This window comes from Lissotriton vulgaris, chromosome 1_1, assembly GCF_964263255.1.
Source record: "Lissotriton vulgaris chromosome 1_1, aLisVul1.2, whole genome shotgun sequence".
Taxonomy (NCBI): domain Eukaryota; kingdom Metazoa; phylum Chordata; class Amphibia; order Caudata; family Salamandridae; genus Lissotriton; species Lissotriton vulgaris.
In genome coordinates this window covers 1,419,266,735-1,419,289,490 of record NC_141685.1, presented here as the reverse complement: position 1 = coordinate 1,419,289,490, position 22,756 = coordinate 1,419,266,735, and the positions used below count along the sequence as shown (strand labels likewise).

At 41.8% G+C, this 22,756-nt stretch overlaps 1 protein-coding gene across 1 annotated transcript in view; it reads left to right on the top strand.

The window, feature by feature from the left end:
• Window positions 1-22,756, top strand: part of LRRK2 (leucine rich repeat kinase 2) — a 2,096,839-nt gene that overhangs the window by 127,628 nt on the left and 1,946,455 nt on the right. Inside the window, exon 4 of the mRNA XM_086967213.1 lies at window positions 2,401-2,489. Within this exon, the coding sequence (XP_086823339.1) occupies window positions 2,401-2,489 (89 nt within the window). The remainder of the gene's footprint in view (window positions 1-2,400; window positions 2,490-22,756) is intronic.

Below are 22,756 nucleotides of genomic sequence, written 5' to 3'. Positions count from 1 at the left end.
GTCTGGAACGCTACAGGTGGCTGACAGAGTTCATTTGCGAAGGCCAAATCCCACTCATGCATAAGTTGATTTAACAGGTTGCCCCCTGTGGAGTGTTCAAAGTGCGTAGTAGGATCCCCTTTTAAGTCAAAGATGCCACAATTTTTTGTTTGACTATAGGGGCATAAGTGGCAATTAAAATCCCCTGCTATAAGTAAGCAGTCTGCCGCCTGCCCACCTTTCTTTAACAGTGAGTCCAACTCCGCTATTAAGGTTTTAACCTCAACTTTTGGCGCGTTGTTATAAAGGTTGATCAGGAAAAAGGAGCGCCCGTTCGATTTAATAAACAGGCCTTGTAATAGGCTCCCTGCGCCTGCTTTCGGTCCGCTTGCCTCATACATACTCTGTTCTATATTGCAGAGGTTAGAAGTGAAAATACACAGTCCCCCAGAGCCTCTGCCTCGGTTGCCCTGGATCGAGGGAACATAGAAGGTGCTAAAACCCTCGATGTGGGTCTCATCTAGGTCCCAGCACTCCTGTAGGCAGATTATGTCCTGCCTTTCCATAAAAGTTAGGAATAACTGGTCCCGCATTTTTTTTGCCAGCCCAGCAATATTCCATGATGTTATTTTTAGTGAAAATTTCCCCTCATTGGGTGGACTGGATTCTTCCTGACTAGTTAGTGGGACAATGCCCATGGGCAGGGCTCCAATCTCATTATGGATTTGACTCTTAATCTTATCTACTGTGCTCAGATGTGAATGCATACAGGTGGTTTCGGTTTTGGACTCAGGTCCATTCTCCATCAGTGGCTTACTAGATTTATCTGTTAGATGTTGGCCTGACAATTTTACACCACCCGTGTCATGATCTGATGTAGTCTCTGTCATCACGGGATTAGTGCTTTCTACCTGGGGAAGGTCATCATGGATCTTAAATTGGGGAGCTAAGATTACTGGTCAATCGACCATGTCTAAGCAGTCGTATCTGTTCCTTGTAGGAGCCCCCCTCCAATAATCAGGATTTGGGTTTCCTCTGCTATGGTACCAGGGGCGAGAATCCCAGCCTCTGTTCCAGTAATTATTGCTATTCCTGTTTCTACTTCTATTGGTGTACCCCACCTGCGTCCAAGGCCAGTCTTGGACTTCATCCCAACCAGTTGTATCACAAGACGCTGTACGTCAACCCCCCCCCCCTTTTTTCGAGCGCAGGCCAGGAAGAAATATAGTCAACCATGGCAGGATCGTCACAATTGACTATAACACAGTCACCCTGTAAGCTTTTTTTCGTGTCCCCAATCCAATACACTCTTCTCACTGAGTTTATTCTGCTAAGATGCGATGGCTGTATGGGTCTGTTTTGACTTAACCATTGCAGAACTTTGTTCCTCAGTGACCACGGGGGCTCATCCGAGCCATCTGGCAGTTCTGACACCCCTGTTAGGACGACAGTGTACGGGGTAGCCTCAGGTGGCAGATGAAACGGCCGCCTGAACCTAGTGCCCGTCCTCTGTTTTCCCTGAGATTGGGGAGGCTGTTTCTGTTAGAAAATTACTACTTTTACGACAAATTAAACTGCACATTTACTCATTTACCATTAGCAAATTGATATGTCAAAGAAAGCATTGCAGGAAAGAGGTTGGGCCTGATGTACAATGTTTGCATGATGTGTGAAATGAAGTAAGTGTGCCTGATGTTGATAACTTGCTATGTCTGCTAACATTTGCTTCATTCCTAGCTGCCTGCCATGCCCCTATATGTTTCCCTCGTCTTCGTTGCTTGATTTTTGCTCATAACAAAGTGTCACTCATAGTCGTTAAAATGTCACTCATAATTTCACTGAAATTATGAAAATGTCACTCATGGCAATCTGAAACCTTGGCAGCTCTGTATGTAAAGACATGTAAGCACCAGGTATGGCCATTATTGGGGCTCTGGCAGGCGCCTGTGGTGCAGCCAGGAAAGGGAAGTCATACATAAATCGCCCCGTAGCCAGGAGAGGTGGTGATAAAATCTCATCTCTACTAGAGCTTCAAAAAAATACTACATCGCTTCTGGGTATGAGTTGCTTGTGAGATGTATTTCCAAACTACATTTAAATGTCATAGCTAAGTAATGTTGAGGCTGTATTTGGAAACAACTTGGCATGACATTTTCTATTTTCTTCCACAATTCTAAATATGAACCCATCGCAAACAGCTTTACACTTATTTCTACACCAGTTGTTGAAATGTATTAATACTGCCAGTACACAAGTGATATATTCTGAACTACTCTTGCTTGCCTCCGTGAAATTCTAGTAAGTAAACCCGTTAAAGAACTAATAAATGGGGGTTTGGCTTATTGAGATTCAATTAAAATTCAAATGTATCCTATAATCGAGTATCTTTCTAATTGCTGTTGTTTTCTTTTTTTGCTGTAGGCAGATTCTTAATGTGCTGTCGTTACATAATGCAAATATAAATATATTGACCATTGTACTGAAGACTTTAACTCTGCTCCTAACATCAGGTAATGCTTATGTTTATAAGTCATTAAGACATAAAATGTTTGTATTATTTTTCATATGTGATACTGCCTGTTTTTTTTGTTCTCTCTTTACTTTCTAAGAAAGGTATTTATAAACGGTTCTGTGTGAAGGTTAAAACCCTATTACTGCTTGACAGATATAGGCACTGCAGCTATTTGTTAGGTGTTTGCAAGACTTTGCATGAGAGGAGAAGAGATAAAAGAACTGATAAAAAGCAACAATGGAATCTACCTCTGTCATTATCTACCAACCCACACCTCTTTTTCCCTGTATCAGTATTGTACGGTGACTGAGCACTTACACCTTAGTTGCTTGATAGAAGGGATCAGTGCTACTGTTCAGGGGTTGTTGATAATATGGTAGCTACTTGAAGAAGGGTACAGGCAATTCATGGCAGATGATATCTGTTATTAGCATCTCCCCTCACACAACTAATGCCTCTCATTCCACTTCAGCATTGTATGGAATGTGTGCCAGCAAGTGAAGCACACTTAGGAGTGCCAACTAACAATGAAGGACAGAGGTCTGGAATTAGTCCTTTGTCTTTTGTGGACCGCTTTGGAAGCTTTAAAGGGATTAGAGAATGTGTATAGGCACTTGAATATTGTGTGAGTTATGTTATACAAAATGTATATACATAGTGTCAATAGCTGCTAATTAAAACAACCAGGTTTTAAGCTATTTCTTGAAGCCAGCAAAGTCTGTGCATACTCTAATGGTCAAGGGGAGTTTGTTCCAATGGAACGGAGCCAGATAAAAAAAGTCACGTCCTCTGTATTTAGATGTGCGGATGCGTAGAGGGCAAAGAAATTTATTTTTTTATCTCCCGTTCCTGTCAAGGCAGTAAGGTCTCAATTTTTCTTGTAAATATTTGGGTCCTTTGCCTGCCCAGGCTTTGTGTGTCCAACAGAGAAGTTTGAACATTGTTCTCTTTTTTTATAGGAAGCCAGTGTAAGGCTCTAAGCCAAGGGGCAGATGGAGTTCCCAATGGCTGTTTATTAATCAGTCAGGCTGTGGTGTTTTGAACCACCTGCAACTTGGCATGAAGAGATACGTTGGATGCTGCTACAAGTAAATTACCATAGTCAAGGTGACTAATAATTAGGGCCTGGCTGAGGGTCTTGCGAGAATCTAGTGCCAGCCACTGGAAGATTCTGTTGAGGAGGCGCATTATCCCGAAACATGAGCCACATGTGGAAGTCACATGGTACTTCATTGAGAGCTTGTTTTCAAAGAAGACGCCCAAGTTCCTCACCATGCTTCTAAGAGCAGGGGCAGGGCCGAGCTCCATCGGCCACCAGTCCTCATCCCAATAGAGATGAGCCTTTCGAGAAGTAGTATTTCGGTTTTGTCTCCGTTCAGTCGTAGACCGTTTAGGGACATCCAGGCAGCAAGGTCCTTTATACAAGAGGTGAAACGCTATTTAACATCCTGATAATCCTGTTCAAGAAATATTACCAGCTGGGTGTCATTGTCATAATGTAGTGTAGTTCCTATATTCCCAATAGGCTCTGCGCATTGGAATAATATATCCTGTAGTTTAGACGTAGGAATGAGGTCGACTAGGTCTCTACCGAGTATATTAAACTTAATTGCGAGTGCCAGCTAGCACAGAGGTCACTAGAAACTTTCTCGAATTCACAAGAAGGGATTAGTTTCTGACAACCGCATAAACATGACAACTTTGTTTCCCCAGGAAACAATAGATAACTATTTTACTCAGTCAATAATGCATGCTTCGTTTCACCAGAGGTGCTGAGAAAATAGAGAGACGGGCGTTTTCAATAAAAGTATTTATTGAACAGTCTTCTTTCTCAATCACAAGAAATGCACTGCTACAATCGTAATACTGGTTATAAAGTACAAGGCATATAATACAAAAAGTATTATAAAGTAGTACTGTAAAAGCATGGTATGATTTCCAGTGATAAAATGACTAAAAGTATCAACTGGTGCTTCTAAAATACGCCTACCCTGGTGTACCTAACCTAAGTCTAGTACAAGGGAAGAAGTAAGTGCGGTGTAGCTTAAATTTTGTATTCTTTGCCAAGAATCTATTCCAAGAATTCTCTTAAGGGTCTAATCAGCTCCGTACCTTGGTTTTAGAATGAAGGAGGTCTTGTATCTCTCTCTCAGGACTCGATTTCCCAGCAACCCGCAAGGGTAGCCTGGAAACACTGGAGCTGGATTTCTCGGCAGGAGAAAAGACAGCGTCTCTCAGTGCGTCAGCTGGAGGGTCGGCTTCCTTCGGCACTTGCTGCTGCAGGGCTTCGGGCACGTAGTTAGTCGATCTGCTCCAAACCACCGTGTGTTTGTCTGGGCAAATGTAGGCATATTTATACATTGAAGGTGCTGAGTTTGACGTATGATTGGACATAATAACATCATCAAAGACTCAGTTCTTTGAAAACTCCATGAGTTCTTGGATAAATCAATATTCAAGCCGGGGGGAAGTCCCTGACTGCTGAAGGCGGGTTTTTCCAAGAAATCATTATGGATTCGCGGAACTTAGTGGAAGTAGCCATGCCGTATTTGGGCTGCATAGGCTATGGTAATGATTTCTATGCCAATATAAGGATCGAGTAATTTATGTCTATATATGGGCATGAATCGGGAAAATTACACTAGGGTCCTAGATTCCTAAACAAAACACACTTCACGATATTAAGTTCAATAAAACGAAATGTATAAGCACTGAACATATCTAAGGCAAGTGTTTACAATCCCACCCAAAATACAAATTGCATTTGACAGGTTTGTTCACATGAAATGAGTATAAACTGTATGAAAAAATAGGTCTCAACCGATATGAATCATAGTATGAGAGCATACATTCAAACATTTATGAAAGACGAAATTTACATTCATGAAATGTCTCTTTAAGGTACAGAAAAAAATCGAGACTATCCCATAGCATAATATTTAAAATGTTTCGTTTTTAGGACAAGGCCGAAAATCGTCATTAGGAAGTTTTCAAAACAAATCTTGTTCTCTAAGAATAGTTCTACTTTAAGCAGATTACTCTGTGCCAACAAGCTCTATTTGGGAAAAAGTTCAATTTGTTAGACTGTTTGTTTTTGAAAAAACGAAGGCCGAATTTCAGAGTTCAGGGAACGCTGTGTGAATTAATCAAGTTATTCTCAGTGTCAGGAGAAAACATTAGATCATCTAGGCTGGCAAAGAAACCGTCTACCATAGTAGGCGAAAGTGGAACCACTTCAGTTAGCAGATCAAATGTGCATAGATGAGGATCATCGCCGTCAGCGTTTGATGGATTAGCAATGTCTGCAGTAGGTGGTACCTGTGTGTATGTAGTGTCTCGTATCTCACCCTCAGTTAGACTTGCCGGTGAGACCTCAATGAATGCCGTCATCAGAATGGGCAGCCGTTGGGGGAAACACAATGCATGAATCATTACCGGACCTAGCAAAGCATCAACATCCGATGGCAGGACTGATGGAAGTATAAGACAAATGTCCAACACGCATTCTTCTCCGCAAAGCAGGCCTCGCTGAACAGGCAAGATGCAATCTTGCCAGAACGAAAGGAACCAAGTTGTGTTCAGATCCCTTAAACGAGCCAAGCCAAGAATCTGTGCAATTCTCTCACAATAGCTCATGGCAAGGAGGGCTTGTTCCATGGTAGTCTGGGTATCGCTGGTGACTGGACTTACCATATCGGAGCAGAAGGAATAAAAATAGAATTCCTGCTATGAGTCCCAAGATGAGAGGCAGGCTGCCGAACACAGAGTGCACGCAATTTGGGAAAATGCAGAGGACTGCTTCAAATGGTGCTAACAGTCCCGAAAAATCGTCTTAAATACATGTGCGATTCCACTGGTATCAGACATATTTAACATTTGACTTAACATTTCTGCGAAATGTACTGGGCAGTTTATTGATAATAATGCATGTATCTATGCAGAAGTCCTTGCAACTTGCAAATGTAAATGTACAGGAATTTATATAGCGCAAATCACTGAGCGGTTTCTAAGCGCTTCCTTAGGGAACCCGTCCTGGTATTTCCCTGTGAGAGAGCCCCGGCAGGGTATCCGCAGGGTGAAAGCCAGGCATCCCGCCGCGATGGGCCGTTGTGGAGATTAAGTAAGCTATTGCCCAGAGTCGCAGAGTGTGAACCCGTGAATCGATTAGGCACCGGAGCGAGAATTGTCGAGTCCATGGACATTATTAGGATTCAAGACCCCGCCGAGCCGGGAATAGAGCCCTGGTCCCGGGCTGACCTCTGCTTCCAGGTCTGCCTCCTCTAACCAGTGAGCCACACTTCTCCACTTGCAGAGCATACGTTTCTCTAGGCGAGGTCAGTGGCACAGTTTTTTGTAAGAGAATGACTTTCATTCTGCTTAAAATATTAATTTGTATAGAAGAGATATTCAGTGAAGGTCATAACGCCGTCTCCCTTTCTGTCTTGCTCTTTGGATGCAATACTTGCATACAACAAGTGACCCTGGATGACACACTAACTAGATACGCTTTTTCTGGCAACATGCCACAACAGCTGTGGTCGTTGAGCATAACGTAGCTGCCATTGGATAGCTGCCTGATAATTGGTTCTATCACTGTGGAGGGTGAACCATGCAGGTGGCATGAGAGGTTATTTGCAGAACCTTCGCAGGTTCCGTGTAGATTAATACCTTGGCACAAAAGTGTACCACTTAGTGAGTTCTTACAATTTTTACCACTAAAGAATACCTCCTTTCCCCCATTCCAACATTTGTGTGTGTACGGTAAAGTCCAGGTCGACTTAATATATTCTTTACCCAACCTTTCATGCAGGCCCGCTGGTATATGCTGTAGACAATACTGATATCGGAAAATCGTCACTGGTTTCGTGATGGTGCCATGTATTATCCATTCAATGAAAGGCTTGTCAGAAATTGTCAATGGTAATCTTTCCAGTTACTCAATGCTCAGCACCGTATAGTCTTCTCCTTTTTGTGCCAAAGAGATTTGTTTATCTGTAAGGTTAAACACAGTAAACAATGACTTGGTATTGATTAAATGCCATGGCACGTAGCCTGAACGGAGATTTTGTAACGTCCAGCCTAGCAGCATTATAGAACGTAATTGAGACTGGATATGTTGTAACATTAGCAAGTCTTGCTCTATTATGTCAATTGCAGAGGATACAATGCTGTCCAAAGAATATATTCTGGAGGACAGAGTCATTAACCCGTTGTCCACTACAGAGAGGCTTTTCTCTAAATGAATGCAATCAATTTCTCGTATTCTTTCTGCAGTTTCCATTTGCGTTATTTTCCATGCTTCGTTGTAAGCAGCGTATGTACCGGCGTATATGAAACGTTTTTGACGTGGTTTGCGAGGCCCCATTAAGATATCTCGCAAATCATTGCCTTCTTTAAGTAAAGATAAGTGTTGTTTGATTTTTGGAAGTGTAGCTTTCTGTAGCCCCTAAAGGCATAGTTTTCCTACACTGTAAGTAGTTACTATCCCTGGATGTTGTCTCTGGGAGTATCTTGGATCTGGCCTGTTCATTTTGAACCCCTTGAGTTTTGTTTAGGAATCTATTTTGACAGTTATTAGTGTCTTTGGGCCAGATTAACCATTTTTTCCAATCCGGATTAGTTCTGTTTTGTTTCAAAATATCTTGTATGTCTACCTCCTTCTGTAGTATCAATACTGTCATATGTGGGTTTAGGTGTAGATGGTTTGTTTAAATCTTTTATCTTAGCCAAGAAGTTTGTTGAACAGTGTCATTTAAAAAACCATTATTTGTTATGGTAAAATGCAGGCTCTGAACAGGGCTTCTAAATCTTGCACCTGCTAATCTTTTGTGCCCCAGACAGTTTGTTGTCTCAATGTTTTCTTTCCAAAAGTCAAACCCTAATGTAGACAGCTGAGCATTAAAGTTTGCAGAATAAATTTGTTTAGTATTGGTCAGCATTGTTTTCATTCCTGTTTTATTTTCATTTTTAAAATAAAACGTTTCTGTATTTATAACATTAAACCCTGAGAAGTACGGAATTTTTTCATAAAATGTTTTTGATCTGCCCTTTGGCGGCGTTGGACAATGTTCCCATTGATTGCAAGTAAAAACATTTTTTGGGCTTGCAGATTTATGCAAATATTGGTGACCATAATGATTAAAACAATACATTTGTTCATAATCTGATGAACATTCTAGGTATTTATGTTCTGTAAATTTAGCTGACATTTCTAAATCTGTCATCATGTTATTAACAGTTTCAAAGTCCCAATCATCAGAAAATGTGCTGAGATAAAGTCACTCAAAGAAACCTTAAACTGGTGTGGAAGTACACTGGGCCATATCTTCAGGAGCTTGGCAGGACCATAAATGTCATAATAAGTTCTGTCCCATGCTATACCACCAGGTATAGGAACGGCTGTGAGGTTCACTGATGACAGGTCTCTTTTTTCACGATGAGATGATTTGTAAGGTTTCAGGAGCAATTTGATTTTCTTACTTGCTGTGTCCATTGTACTGTATTTTCCATCTATCATCCTTCCCAAACTTAATACAAGTATGAGCCAAAGCAGGAGAAAAAGTACACCTAACACAATCCAAAACTCAACCCATGGTGAAACCAGATATGTTTTCTCAAGTTGATGAAAGAGTTCTGTTATTTTTTCTTTGAAAGTTTTATTTGCTGGCGTTGCTTCAGGTTCACTGGGATCCTCAGAGAAGGTATCAAAGTTGATGAAATATCCAGAGGCAGTTCTGTCAATTGTTGGAATTGCATCCGGAATACTTGAAATCGCTGGAGCTGTTTCTTCTTTTGCCATGTTGGTATAGTCAGATGCTATATCATTGTAGACAGGTGTTTCTTGAAGAACTGTTATTTGGGTACTCAGAGGCACAAGTTCCATGGCTTTGTTGCATAGTCCTTCTTTTCTTACTGCAGGTTTATCAAAGGTGATAAGTCTTTCAGTTTGAACCTCTTGGATTGTAGCAAGATTTGGTCGTCTGCTACATCTTGGGAGTCCACTGGGCCTACTACTTATTATCAGCCACATGATGTGGTTTGACCAGGTCGATGGACACAACTCTGTTCTCCCTTGTTCCGTGGATAGCTAAGACCGGTACTGCTTGTCTGTAAGAAGGCCCAAATTCCTTCTTTACCGCAATCTTTTCCCTGTCTAGATCCCCAATCTTTGGAATCCAGACAGGTCTTGCTGGGACAGGTGGTTTTTCTTCAGTGGTCGTTTGCTTTTATTGTGTTACTCAGACTTCTTCTTGTTTCATTTAAGACCTGTAAAACAGCCTAACGATCTTTGACATCAAAGGGTTTTTGTTCCACCACTGAAGTTTGACAATCGAGGTCTTCGATTATCATTCTAGTACCAAACAGTAATTCATATGGAGGGATTCCACCCAGAGAATTATTTTGCACATTGTTAAGACTACGTTAGACACTTATTAGATGTTTGACCCACCCATCACCCGAACCTAATACCTTAGCTGTTATGGATTGCTTTATGTCACGTTTTTTTCTTTCCACTACCGCATTACCCTCAGGATGAAGGGACTAGAATACCCCAATGCAACGCCCAAGCTAGCCATGGCCTCCTTCTAAGCTCGAGCTAAACGCAGGACCCTGGTCAGAATGTAGCATGCCAATTGCGTATGTACCGAGATAAAGACTCACAAATCCTTTACAACAGTTCTGGCGTCAGCCGAGCGCTGGGGCCACATCCAAATAAATCTTCTCTTAATATTTGTGGGACCGCGTACGTCTATGGCAACGTCTGTAGAGAGCCTGATGCTGTCTAACAATGGTGTCTGGACTGGGCTGCCTATACTGTAGTCGGGTACCTGGTGGTTTTCAAAGCTATGATCTTTGTAACAGGTGTCACAGTTAATTCCGAATTTGTAAACATCGACGCTCATTCCCGGCCACCAGTACATCTCTTCTAATTCTATTAGAGATTCTAAGATCCCTTGATGTCTCAGACCCTCTCCCATATGTGCTTCGTGAACCAAAGCACCTCTCTCGTTCCTGTTTGGAATTACTCTGTCCCCCACTCCAGGGATTCGAGCAAAAGGAACGGAGTTTGCATCAATTATGTATGTATTACCGAGTGGATAGTTTACAGGTAACGCTGCATAGCTACCTTCCATTGAGACTTTGACTGCTAGTATTGTTTCACCGTCTATTACTCTTTTCGAGGGAGTGATTGTAGCTACGGAAGCCGTTTGCACAGCTGCCTTCGCGGCTTCATCAGCCAATGAATTCCCTGCAATGTGAACGCCATCACACTGATGACTCGGTGTATGAATCACGTGATTCTTTTGTAGTTCTTTCTGTAAAAGAACTACTTGTTCCCAAAGCATTTTATGCTTGATTGTGCCACCTTTTGCATTTTTTAAACCAGTTCTGCAAGTGCTCGTTGTAAGATTCGACGTAGAAATACGAATCGCACACTATTAGTGTGGGGAATTCGCGATCGGTATTTTCAAGCGCCATCTTGAAAGGCTGTAGTTCAGCTAGCTGAGCTGTATAGTCTCCGAGTGATTGAGTTTTACTGACCATAGGTCTAAATTTACCTTTGCGCCAGTGACCTTTAATAATCGCGGACGCAGCACTATAGGCTTATTTAACCCCAATTGCGGGCTGTGCTGATCCGTCTGTATAGATTATACATCCGCAGAATCTCGGTCGGCAGAGGACATTTGTGTCCATATTGTAGGAATTCTTGTGTCTTCTAGTAGGGGTCAAAGACGTATTCAAAGTCTGTTGCAGCAAGAGAGTTAACCCATTGTATCCATCTCGGATGTAAAGCCTTAGCATTGGGAATGCTTGCTTTCGTCACTGCCTCTAAGGCAGGTGCATTATACGTTTTCCCTTCGCGAGAGCTCTCTCCTTTGCTACTACAGTTTGAACCGCTGTCAGAATTTTTTCTGTAGAAGTGAAATTTATTTCAGCTTGTGTGTACAAGTGTGATTTGTATGCTATTGGTACCTTCTCACCTTCATTAAAGGTAAGGTACGTGAATCCGCATCTCCCTAGGATGATTCGGATCACAAGATTGCGCATATTGTCACGTGTTTTGACTGTGTTTTTGCTAACATGCCTGTTTGCACTGAACGCAAAATTTCTGTATGGCTTTCAATCCAATTTGTTGGATTGAAATCCAGTTTGATTAGTTCGTAGAGAGGTTTAACCCTTTCTGCGTAATTTAGACCATAAGTTCTTCCGAAATTCAGGAAACCTAGAATTGATTGTAAGTTCTTCAGCGTCTTTGGAAGTTGGAGCAGCCCACATTTCTCTAGGAAGTTGGCTGCCAGGCTTTTGCCTTCACTTGGTAACTCTTATCCTAAGATTAGGACATTGAGGTGGGCAATTCGTGATTTCTTAAAATTGAGTTTGTACCCTTCAGAAGCTAACCCAAGTATTATGGTGTTCACTCTTTTCAAGTGCACGTCCAAATCATCGTCTGTAAGATAATTGTCATCGACATAAGATAATGCCTTTTCATTATACATTTGTAGTAACTCTGTTACTCTGGCTGAAAATAACCCTGGACTATTCATGAATCCCTGGGGGAGACGGCAAAATTGTCCCTGTGTTCCCCATAATTGAGAAAGCGGTCAAATGCCTGCTTTCAGGTGCAATGTTTTGACAGAAAAACCCATTTGAAATATTTAATGTGGTTTTATATTTTTTACGCACAATGTTATTCATCAGTGCTGCACTTTGTGCATTTTGTACTGCAAAAGTTTTGCAACAAGAGTTTAAGTGTCTGTAGTCCAAAACTAGACGATATGAATTGTCTGGTTTGGAGAGAGGAAACAAAGGATTGTTCATTGATGAGGTGTATGTTTCAATCACCCCTTGGTATTCAAGTTGATTTAAAATCTCTCTGACCTGTTTTTTAGCTTCTTGCTTTACTGGATATTGCCTCTGAGCAGTAGGTTGAGTTTTTAACTGGATTTTATGATGAGGAGAGTCCTCATTCCATACTGCGTGATTTTTGTATAATGCTGGAGCCTGGGCTACTGCCCCTTTCCTGGCATATGTGTATTTTTTATGAATTGGAATGTGATTTGAAAAGGTTGGCATAATTATCTCTTCACCATGTGGGCACTCCCTGACAAATTCAGGTGGTCAGTCTTGTTCAGCTAGAAGAAAGTCTTAACCCTTGGAAAGCTTATCCCAAAAGAGGGCTTTTATTTTTCTAGTTATGTCCCCCTCCATCCGGAGGTTTGTTTCATATAATTTGTGAGGTATCATTCATGTCCACTATCTCCAGATGATCCTTCAAGATCCTGCGAGCTATGGTTACTTCTGCCGCGCTGTCTAGCATTGTCTGGGCCCACTCCCCATTCTGAGTTGTGTCCTCAAGATCCTCCGTATGTCTGATCTTTAGACTTGCTACCTTTTTCTTGGTGAATTGAGTTTTCCTATTTTTTGGAGCGTGCTGTTCGTCTTTGGACTTTACGCGTTCTTCTTTTTGTTCTGATCATCCTCTTCTTTCTGATTTCTGCGAGGAAGTCTGAAAGGTACAAGAGGAACGTGTATCAGTATGTTGATATCTATCAGGTTTTCTTAAGTTATCCCTATTTCTGAGGTTGTACCTCTTTTCAGAGGGCTCCCATTGGGGAGACCTACCTCCCCGTTGGAGAGATCTTCCTCTGGACTGAGAACGCTTCTCTTTAGGAAGTGTTTGTTTACTGTTTTCCCACTTCTTTTTAGGAGTAGTGAGATTATTTTTAATAAAGACTTTTTCAGGATTTTCAGTTAGTTGTGGTTTTAATGGTTTCCCACCCAAACTATCTCTTCCTAGTTCTTCATAAGATTTTTCAATAATTCTACGAAGCTCATATGGTTTGTCTGTTATATCTGTTTCTTTTAGCTTTTGGCGGATTGCCACGGATGCTGCTTCACCTTTGATATTGGCTAATAGTATAGCTGAGACCTGTTAGAAATCTTTTAGTAATTTCATACCAAGATTTAAGGCAGGTTCTGAGCCTTATTCATTTTGAATCTGTCTCAGAACGTCTGGTATTACCGCCCTAGACGGAACACCATGTGTTTTTGTGTAGATTGAAGCAAAGACTGTACCCCAAGTGTCACAGTCCTCCACATGTGGTGCTATCCCCATTGGTAAACAGATTGTCAGAATTCTGTGTTTCTCATGAGGTGTACTATCAGGTAATACTGCCTCTATTTGAGTAATTGTCTGAGCTAACCAGAACGGAATTTGTTCCCTCTTTGCAGGCAATTTACCAATGACTGATTGTATAGTCTGTGGTGTGATTTTGTTTGTGTTCCCCTGGTGAGGGGTGTGCTGTGGAATCCTTACAGTATGTTGGACTGTTACAGTCCGCATGACATATTGAACCAATTGTCTATGTATTTGAACTGTTTTAGCTGTACTAACAGTTCTGGACCTGTCATGTTTTCAATGTCCGGATGTGGTGTATAGCTGGCTAGTACCGGCCATCTCGCTCCTAGTCGACCTAGTGGACCGAGCCTGGTAATGTGATTTTGATGTTGTAGGGCACCTTTAAACCAAAGCTGATGCTCTTGGTAAGTTAATGGAATTTCAACGTCCTTGTAAGGAACGTATTCCGCTGGAGGTTCCTCTTCTTTGTAGTAGTGGAACTCGTGTGTCCCTCCATCTTCTAGAGGAAAGTGAATCCATGAATAGAATACTTCTGTCTGCCGTTATTCATGTGCCTCTATAACAAAGATTACTTTACCACCTCTCGATGATGCTCCATTATTTATGAGTTTGTACGTTAAAGTTTTTCTTACAATTACCGGGATGATTATAGCATCCGGGTCATTCTGTTGGAGAAACTGCTTGAGCTGCAGCGAATTCTTCATCACTAATCATTATTTAACTGACTGAAGAGTTTGCAGAACAACTTTCAAGGAAACAAAGATTAGGTGCACAATATTTTGGAACACTGTATCCTTCAACGTTGAACAAACCAAAAACTAATATATAGGATTTTCGTCCTACTCCTTTTTGGCGGATATTATCCTTTCACCCACTCCAGACTATTGGAGTATTTTACGGGAAAAAGGGGTCTGTGTGAAAAGCACAACTGAGTTACTCTAGTATCTAACATTAAATTATCGCCTTGCCAAACGTTGGGCGCCATGTAGTGTAGTTCCTATATTCCCAATAGGCTCTGCGCATTGGAATAATATATCCTGTAGTTTGAACGTAGGACTGAGGTCGACTAGGTCTCTACTGAGTATATTAAACTTAATTGTGAGTGCCAGTGAGCTCAGAAGTCACTAGAAACTTTCTCGAATTCACAAGAAGGGATTAGTTTCTGGCAACCGCATAAACATGACTACTTTGTTTCTCCCGGATAAGAAACTTATCTCTAGAGTCGCAGAAACAATAGATAACGATTTTACTCAGTCAATCGTGCATGCTTCGTTTCACCAGAGGTGCTGAGAAAATAGAGAGACAGGCGTTTTCAATAAAAGTATTTATTGAACAGTCTTCTTTCTCAAGCATAAGAAATGTACTGCTACAATCGTAATACTGGTTATAAAGTACAAGGCATATTATACAAAAAGTATTCTAAAATAGTACTGTAAAAGCATGGTATGGTTTCTAAGCCATATAAAATAACATATAATACATACAGTGATAAAATGACTAAAAGTACTCAACTGGTGCTTCTAAAATATGCCTACCCCGGTTACCTAACCTAAGTTTAGTACAAGGGAAGAAGTAAGTGAGGTGTAGCTTAAGTTTAGTATTCTTTGCCAAGAATCTATTCCAAGAATTCTCTTAAGGGTCTAATCAGCTCCGTACCTTGGTTTTAGAATGAAGGAGGTCTTGTATCTCTCTCTCAGAACTCGATTTCCCAGCAACCCGCAAGGGTAGCCTGGAAACACTGGAGCTGGATTTCTCGGCAGGAGAAAAGACAGCGTCTCTCAGTGCGTCAGCTGGAGGGTCGGCTTCCTTCGGCACTTGCTGCTGCAGGGCGTCGGGCACGCAGTTAGTCGATCTGCTCCAAACCACGGTGTGTTTGTCTGGGCAAATGTACGAATATGTATACCTTGAAGGTGCCAAGTTTGACGTATGATTGGACATAATAACATCATCAAAGACTCAGTTCTTTGAAAACTCCATGAGTTCTTGGATAAATCAATATTCAAGCAGGGGGAAGTCCCTGACTGCTGAAGGCGGGTTTTTCCAAGAAATCGTTGTGGATTCTCGGAACTTAGTGGAAGTAGCCATGCCGTATTTGGGCTGGCTACTAAATACGGTAATGATTTCTATGCCTTTATAAGGATCAGGTGATTTATACCTATATATGGGCATGAATCGTAAAAATTACACTAGGGTCCTAGATTCCTACACAACAATAAGAGAATATCTCAAAACCATAGGATTTGACTTGCCTTTCAAGGGAGGAGACATAAATATTGAAGAGTGTTTGGCTAAAGGCAGAGCACTGAGGGGCTCCCTTGTCCAGGCATACTGTCGTGGACTGGAAGGGGCCTAAAGTAATAGTTTAAGATCTATCTATTAAGAACTCCATCAGCCAGTGCTGTGTATGCCCATGTTCTAAAAGCATGAATAGGGTGTGATACAGTGTCAAATGCAGCAAACCAGTCTAGCAGGACCAGCATCCAAAGCAATACTAAGAGTCTGTCGCTGCCACAAGAGTGGTCTCTATGCTGTGCTGAGGGCGGAATCCTGATTACGAGGTATCCAACAAGGAGTGAGTCTCCAGGTAAGTTGTCAGCTGTTTGTTTACATGAGATTCCAACAGTTTGGCCATTATTGTGAGAAGAGATATGGGACAGTAATTGACAGGGTCAGAGGGATCACGGTGAGTTTTTTTCAGAGTGGGTGTAACAAATGCGGCTTTCCATTCCCGAGGGACAGAGGCTATGGACAGAGATAGATTGTACAGAGATGAGGCTGACGGTACCAGTGAGGGAGCAAGCATGGTAAAAATATGTTTGGGGGGACATAAGTCCGCTGGAGAGCCTGATTTAATTTTAGTTAGAAGACCTGACAATTAGATGTGTGTAAAAGGTTTAAATGTCTCCAGTGAGGCCAGAGTTTTACAGTGGCTGAGATTAGCCCAATCGTTGGGAGGGTAAAGTCAGCTAGTTAAGTGGAGTAATCCTGATCATTGGAATTGTGAAATCTACACTAGGTTGTGTTGTGTCCAATAATAGTAAAAATTGCATGAATAAAGGGTTCTGTCTGCTTATCCATACTGTTAGACAGTATATATATACATATTTTGAAGTTCATTCCATTAGTGGACAATCTAGACTCAGAGAAAAGTCGCATGCAATTCATTCTTCTCCCTGTGTCTTTCCTCGGAACCCATCAAAGTCTCCTTTCATTATTTACTTATAGTTTGTGGAATGGTGGAATCATTTTACAAAATTTGATGACAATGAACCATACACACTTTTCTCCGGATAATGAAGGGCAGTGTCATATTATTACGAACTAGTGGTCTTCTTGCTACTGTAAGATACATTTTACAGATCTAGAGAAGACAGCAGATTGTAGACTTAATTCACCTTTCCTTATGGAGGAAAGAATGGTTGCCTGCTGGGGGAAGGTGAGGGCAAGAACAACCGCCCAAATGGATGATTATTTGGAACCTACCCACTTGATATTTTCTGGATTCCAGCTAACTGCGGTGGAACTAATGTTATTCCTTCATTTGAGACTTCAGGGTATTTTAGAAGCTCTGCTTGTTGTATATACATGGTTGTTAAATTGTTGTTTATTTACTAATGTTTTGTCTACAATTAAGAACCTTCGTGCAGCTGAGATACCTATTTGACTTTCCAGTAAGGTTCTCCTTCAGAGCCCTGACTTTATGTAACCGTGTTTCTGTACTCGGGACCCTTACAGTATTGAATTCTCAGCATACTACCCAGAATTCTTGCTTACCCAACCCAGAAGAATCCTGTTTGTTGTGTCTTCTTTGCATACATAACTGCTGAAAAATGAGTTCCCCGCAATGGAGTGCGCTGTGGAGTCAGAGTGGGCTGTGTTGCATGCACCACTAAGTAGTACAGGAAGTCTGGGTCTTCCCCAATGAGGGGCTTTATTCATCTTTTCTAATATGAAGTTAATCATGAAAGGGAGATAGAATGTGGAATTTATAGTAGAGGATCTTGCTTCAGAGATCTGCCTCACGCAGCCTCTGGAAATTTCAGTCCAGCAGTTCAGAGTCATAAAGGAAGCCTTCTGGAAGGAAAGTAGCCATTATCATGCAATATCTTTACCACGCAGCCTATACCATGCATGTCATTATCACGCAGGTGCCTTTACCACACATGCCTTTGCCCCATATGATAATTATATAAATTAACTGTAAGAGGTAAGTGCATGTAAGGTAGGTTGGGGTAGGTAGTGGTAAAGAGTGGTAAGGGCAATTTAAGGGTTTTGGGGCGGGTGGTGATAAAGGGTGGCAAGGGTAATTTTTGTTTTTAAAGGTAGGCATTGGTAAAAGTTGACAGGGGTAATTATAGGTTTTGCAGGGGTAATGGTAAAGGGCAGTACGAGTAATTTTCATTTCCCACCCTTTACCACTACCCTCCCCTAAATCCTTGGATCCTTTTTTTTTCACTGAAAAAAACATAGGTGCAGGGTCGTTAAAGTTAGTTGTACATTTCACTCGTACAAAACCATAGAAATGACCCCGTTCAGCTAACTATAACTCGCACCCCCGCAATGCACATCACATATTACATCACTCATTACATGGTCAGTGACATCACTGATGACATCATCCAGTGACGGTGTGTTTTTGTAAAGTTTAAATATGTTTAATATATATAGGGAAAAGCGTATTGAAGAATGAGTGGGTGTATAAGAGTCTGAATGGATGATTTAGTAGGTGTGTGACTGACTCTATAAGTGAGTGATTAAACGTATCTTACTGAATGCATGGCTTAGTGACTAAACTGTGTGAATGTCTGTATCCGTCTGTCTGTTGGTGTGTAAGCGGCTGCATGGGTTTGTGAATAGCTAGATGATTTTTTCAAAACTTAGTTATATAAGTCATAATAAACAACAGAGAAGAATATTCTACAGAAAGGAAAATTGCATCCAATTCCACTCAATCAATGGAAAAAATTCAAGAGGAAGCATGAGTATCAACATACCTCATAAAACTGTCTTTATGGAACTTATGTAAAACGGGATGGTTCCTTGGTTCAAGCAGATATTTAAGTAATCTGGAGAGATATATGAAGTGTATTGCATTTAATGACTGATGCTGTCCCACATGTTACAGTCTCATATAGATATACCAGTTACAAGCTGAATCAAAAACTATGAATTTGTACTCTGCACAAAATACTACTCAATGCAGAGATAGACAGTATATTTCTGGAATTACTTGCAGGTAAACTTCATAAGTTGAAGGATTACCCCAAGATATCAGAACTGGTAACACAACGGTTGACTGAGTTGACATCAGGGGCAATTATACGTCAGACAGTGCCATTGTGTTTGATTTGAGAGAACGGTCACTCTGAGCAATGTTCGGTTCGATCTAATTGATGCTCCCTCTTTTGGGTTGGTGTTGGGGGTGCCTTGGTTGCAACAACATAACCCTGGAATTGACTGGGTACGGCAGTCAGTGACTCTAGATTCTGCGTACTGTCTGAAACATTGTTACCAGGTAGCTACGGATTGGGTGTCTCCTCTTACTTGTGCCGTGGGGGAAGTAGTGACTGTGCCGTCTCCTTATTCGGCTTTTATGGATGTTTTTGATGAGGGTCAGGCTCAGGGTCTGCCACCTCATCGGTCGTTTGATTGCAAGATTGATTTTGTCCCGGGGGCGCCGTTGCCATGCAGTCGCATATATGCGCTGTCCGAGCCGGAAGAATTGCACTTGAAAGCATATTTGGATGACATGTTGTCTAAAGGGTTCATCCGTCCCTCTTGTTCTCCTGTGTCATTGGCCATCTTTTTTATACCAAAGAAAGAGGGCACTTTGCGGGCTTGTGTGGACTACAGGGCCCTTAACAAGGTCACAGTTAGGAACAAGTACCCCCTTCCTTTGATACCAGTTTTACTGCATCAGTTAAAGAAGGCTACTGTGTTCACTAAATTGGATCTCCGGGCGCGTATCATCTGATCCGAGTGCGCTCGGGGGACGAATGGAAAACTGCCTTTAAAACAAAATTCGGCCTGTTTGAATACTGCGTGATGCCGTTTGGCTTGTGCAACGCGCCAGCGGCCTTTCAGTTTTTCATAAACGAAGTCCTCAGAGAGTACTTAGATATAAGCGTCATCGTCTATATCAACGATATATTGATCTTTTCGGAATCCGCCCAGAACCATCAGGAGCATGTGACACAGGTCTTGCGGACGTTACAGGAACATAGCTTATATGTCAAATTGGAGAAGTGCCAGTTTGGTGTCCCCAAGGTGGAGTTTCTGGGTTTCATTGTGTCAGCAGAAGGAATCCAGATGGACCCTAGGAAGATAGAGGCTATTATTACCTGGCCTGTTCCATCTACGGCCAAGGATGTACAAGCCAATTCTTGTTTCCTTTCCAGTTAAAGAATTGGCTTGGTAGTTTGGTCTGCCCTGTTCCCATGATGCACTGGGCCAGGGACAGACTAATTTGCATGTAGCCAAGTTCTGAGCTGGGATGGTGCAGTGAGCTAAAAAAAACGGTGCTGGATCAAGCCCTGATCTGTTGACTGGGTACGAGTGTTCTGTTTAATTCAGATACTCTGTCCATCACCACCCCCTTTTCTGAATCGTTTTGTCCACCATAAGCGTGGAAGGGTATACTCAGATGTGAGTCCCTTGCTCACTGCACCATCAGGATTCAAGCAAGCCGGGCCGAAGACGGCTGTAATGCCAGAAACCGGTCCCCGGAAGCTTGTTTCCTTTCCAGTATAAGAATTGGCTTGGTAGTTTGGTCTGCCCTGTTCCCATGAGGCACTGGGCCAGGGACAGACTAATTTGCATGTAGCCAGGTTCTGAGCTGGGATGGTGCAGTGAGCTAAAAAACGGTGATGGATCAAGCCCTGATCTGTTGACTGGGTACGAGTGTTCTGTTTAATTCAGATACTCTGTCCATCACCACCCCCTTTTCTGAATCATTTACTAAAAAAAGCATCCTACGCCAATTCGCACCTCTAAGCGTGCTGAAGTTAAGATTATTGATTGTTGACCACAAGTTTTCAGGGATTTCTAGGTCTTCATAATCCATCCATTTTTTGATAGCCTTCTGCCCAAGACCTAGGGCCCTAACTGTGGCTAAACGCTTTTTCCATGACCCAGGTTTTCTGCCAGATGCATCTTCTAAGAGTTTGTTGGCTAGCTGATGTCGTTCGCTAATTTGAGAAACGTCCAGCTCAGCAAGGAATTTATGGAAGATGTTATATGACCCTAGAAGAATAAAATCATTAACAATCAAATGCGCCATTTCGGTCATAGTCATTTTCCATACCTCAGAAAATCTGAGACCTTAAGAAATCCTGCCGAAACCTACTTTAAAATGATTTCTGAGGGTTGTGTGATCCCTGCTAGTGGTAAAATGTCAGCTAGTAGAGTGGTTGAGTTGATTACAGGAATGGAATATCTTTTATAAAACGCCTGTCGTTTTTTAAAAAGCCAGTGAAGACACTTATAACGAACCCACTTAGGGGAACGGAAATTGACGATGGGGAATGGATTTGACTTTCCTTACACATTAACTCCATGAAACTATTAATAAAAAGATTTGACTGTGGTTGAGGTTTGAATCTAGATAAATACTGAGCAAAATAAGCATTGCAATAATCCCTGAGATTCGGAAGGGCTAGACCTCCTTGATCCCTTTCTTCATATAAAGTGCTAAGTGCAATACGTGCTGATTTTTTTGCCCAAAGAAAAGCTGTGAACATAGACTCTACTTGGGTGAAAAAGGAACCTGATAAAATACAAGGGATGGTTGAAAACGAAAATTAAACAGAGGAAGAATAGACATTTTAATCAAGGCATTCCGGCCCAAAATGTATAACTGAAGAGAATTCCAGTGTGAAAACAAGACCTGAATTTTTCGAAGCAGCGGTACAAAATTCATACGATATAAATTAAAAACTTTCAGAGAAATATACCCCCAGATATCTTTTAGGTTCGGTGTTGGTGCAAGCAAGGATATCGGGGTGCAGATCCAAGCTTGCACCACTGCATTGTAAAATTTCGGTTTTCCTTTTATTAATGCGATACCCACCTACAGCCTCAAAGACCTTGAAGACTTTAGCCTGAACCTCTATATCAGGTTTGATAATGAGCATATCATCATCAGCGTATAATTTCTATTTCGCCATAGATGGAATTGGGGGACGGATATCGGCAGTTCCTTATAGCTATCGCCAATGGTTCGATTAAAAAGAAAAAAGCAAACAAGACTGGCGATAAAGGGCACCCTTGCCTTGTGCCCCATTTTACTTTGACCTGCCCGGCCACTGAGTTGTTGACAATTGGCTTCAGCGTTCTGGTATAAATTAAAAATCAGGGCCCTGATCTTTGAGAAAATGCCAAAGTAATCTAGAATCATAAACCATGTTTCCCACACAACAAGGTCAAAAGCCTTCTCGGCGACTAATAGAAGGACTAACGCGGGTATCCTCTGGGTATCAAAATAGTCCAACGCCTCAGATAAATAATGTGTGTTGGAGGCTAGCTGCCAACCAGCAATAAAACCGTTCTGGTCCGAATGTATCAATTTCGCCGCGTGATGGTTAAACCGAAGTGACAACAATTTAGTGATGATTTTATAGTCTGAGTTTAACAACCTTATCGGGCAATAAGAGTTCGGATCCTCACAGTTTTTTTTATTTTCAGAAAGCTGACTATGTTGCCTTGTCTGAAGGACTCTGGTATTTCCCCCTCTCTTGAGCATAGAGTTTGCTAAACGAAGGAAAAAGTCCGCCACTGAAGTAAAAAAGACTTTAAAAAATTCAGGCGGAAACCCATCCGGGCCACAAGCCTTGCCATTTGGCAGAATCTTAATGTCCCCCTCCAGCTCTTCCATAGTGAAGGGGCTTGCCATAGGGAGTTTCTCTAAATCCGAGAGTGTCGGCGGGCTATTGTTCTGCAAAAATCCTTCTAGCAAGGTCATATCCACAGTCTGATGTTGGCCATAAATGGACTCATAATGCTGTAGCATTATTTCCCAAATTTTAACTGGGTCATCTGTACGTGAGGCAGTTGAGGGGCATTTCAACGCATTGATCTGATTTTCAGCAGCTTGCTCCCTGGCCTGCCAAGCTAAAAACCTGCCC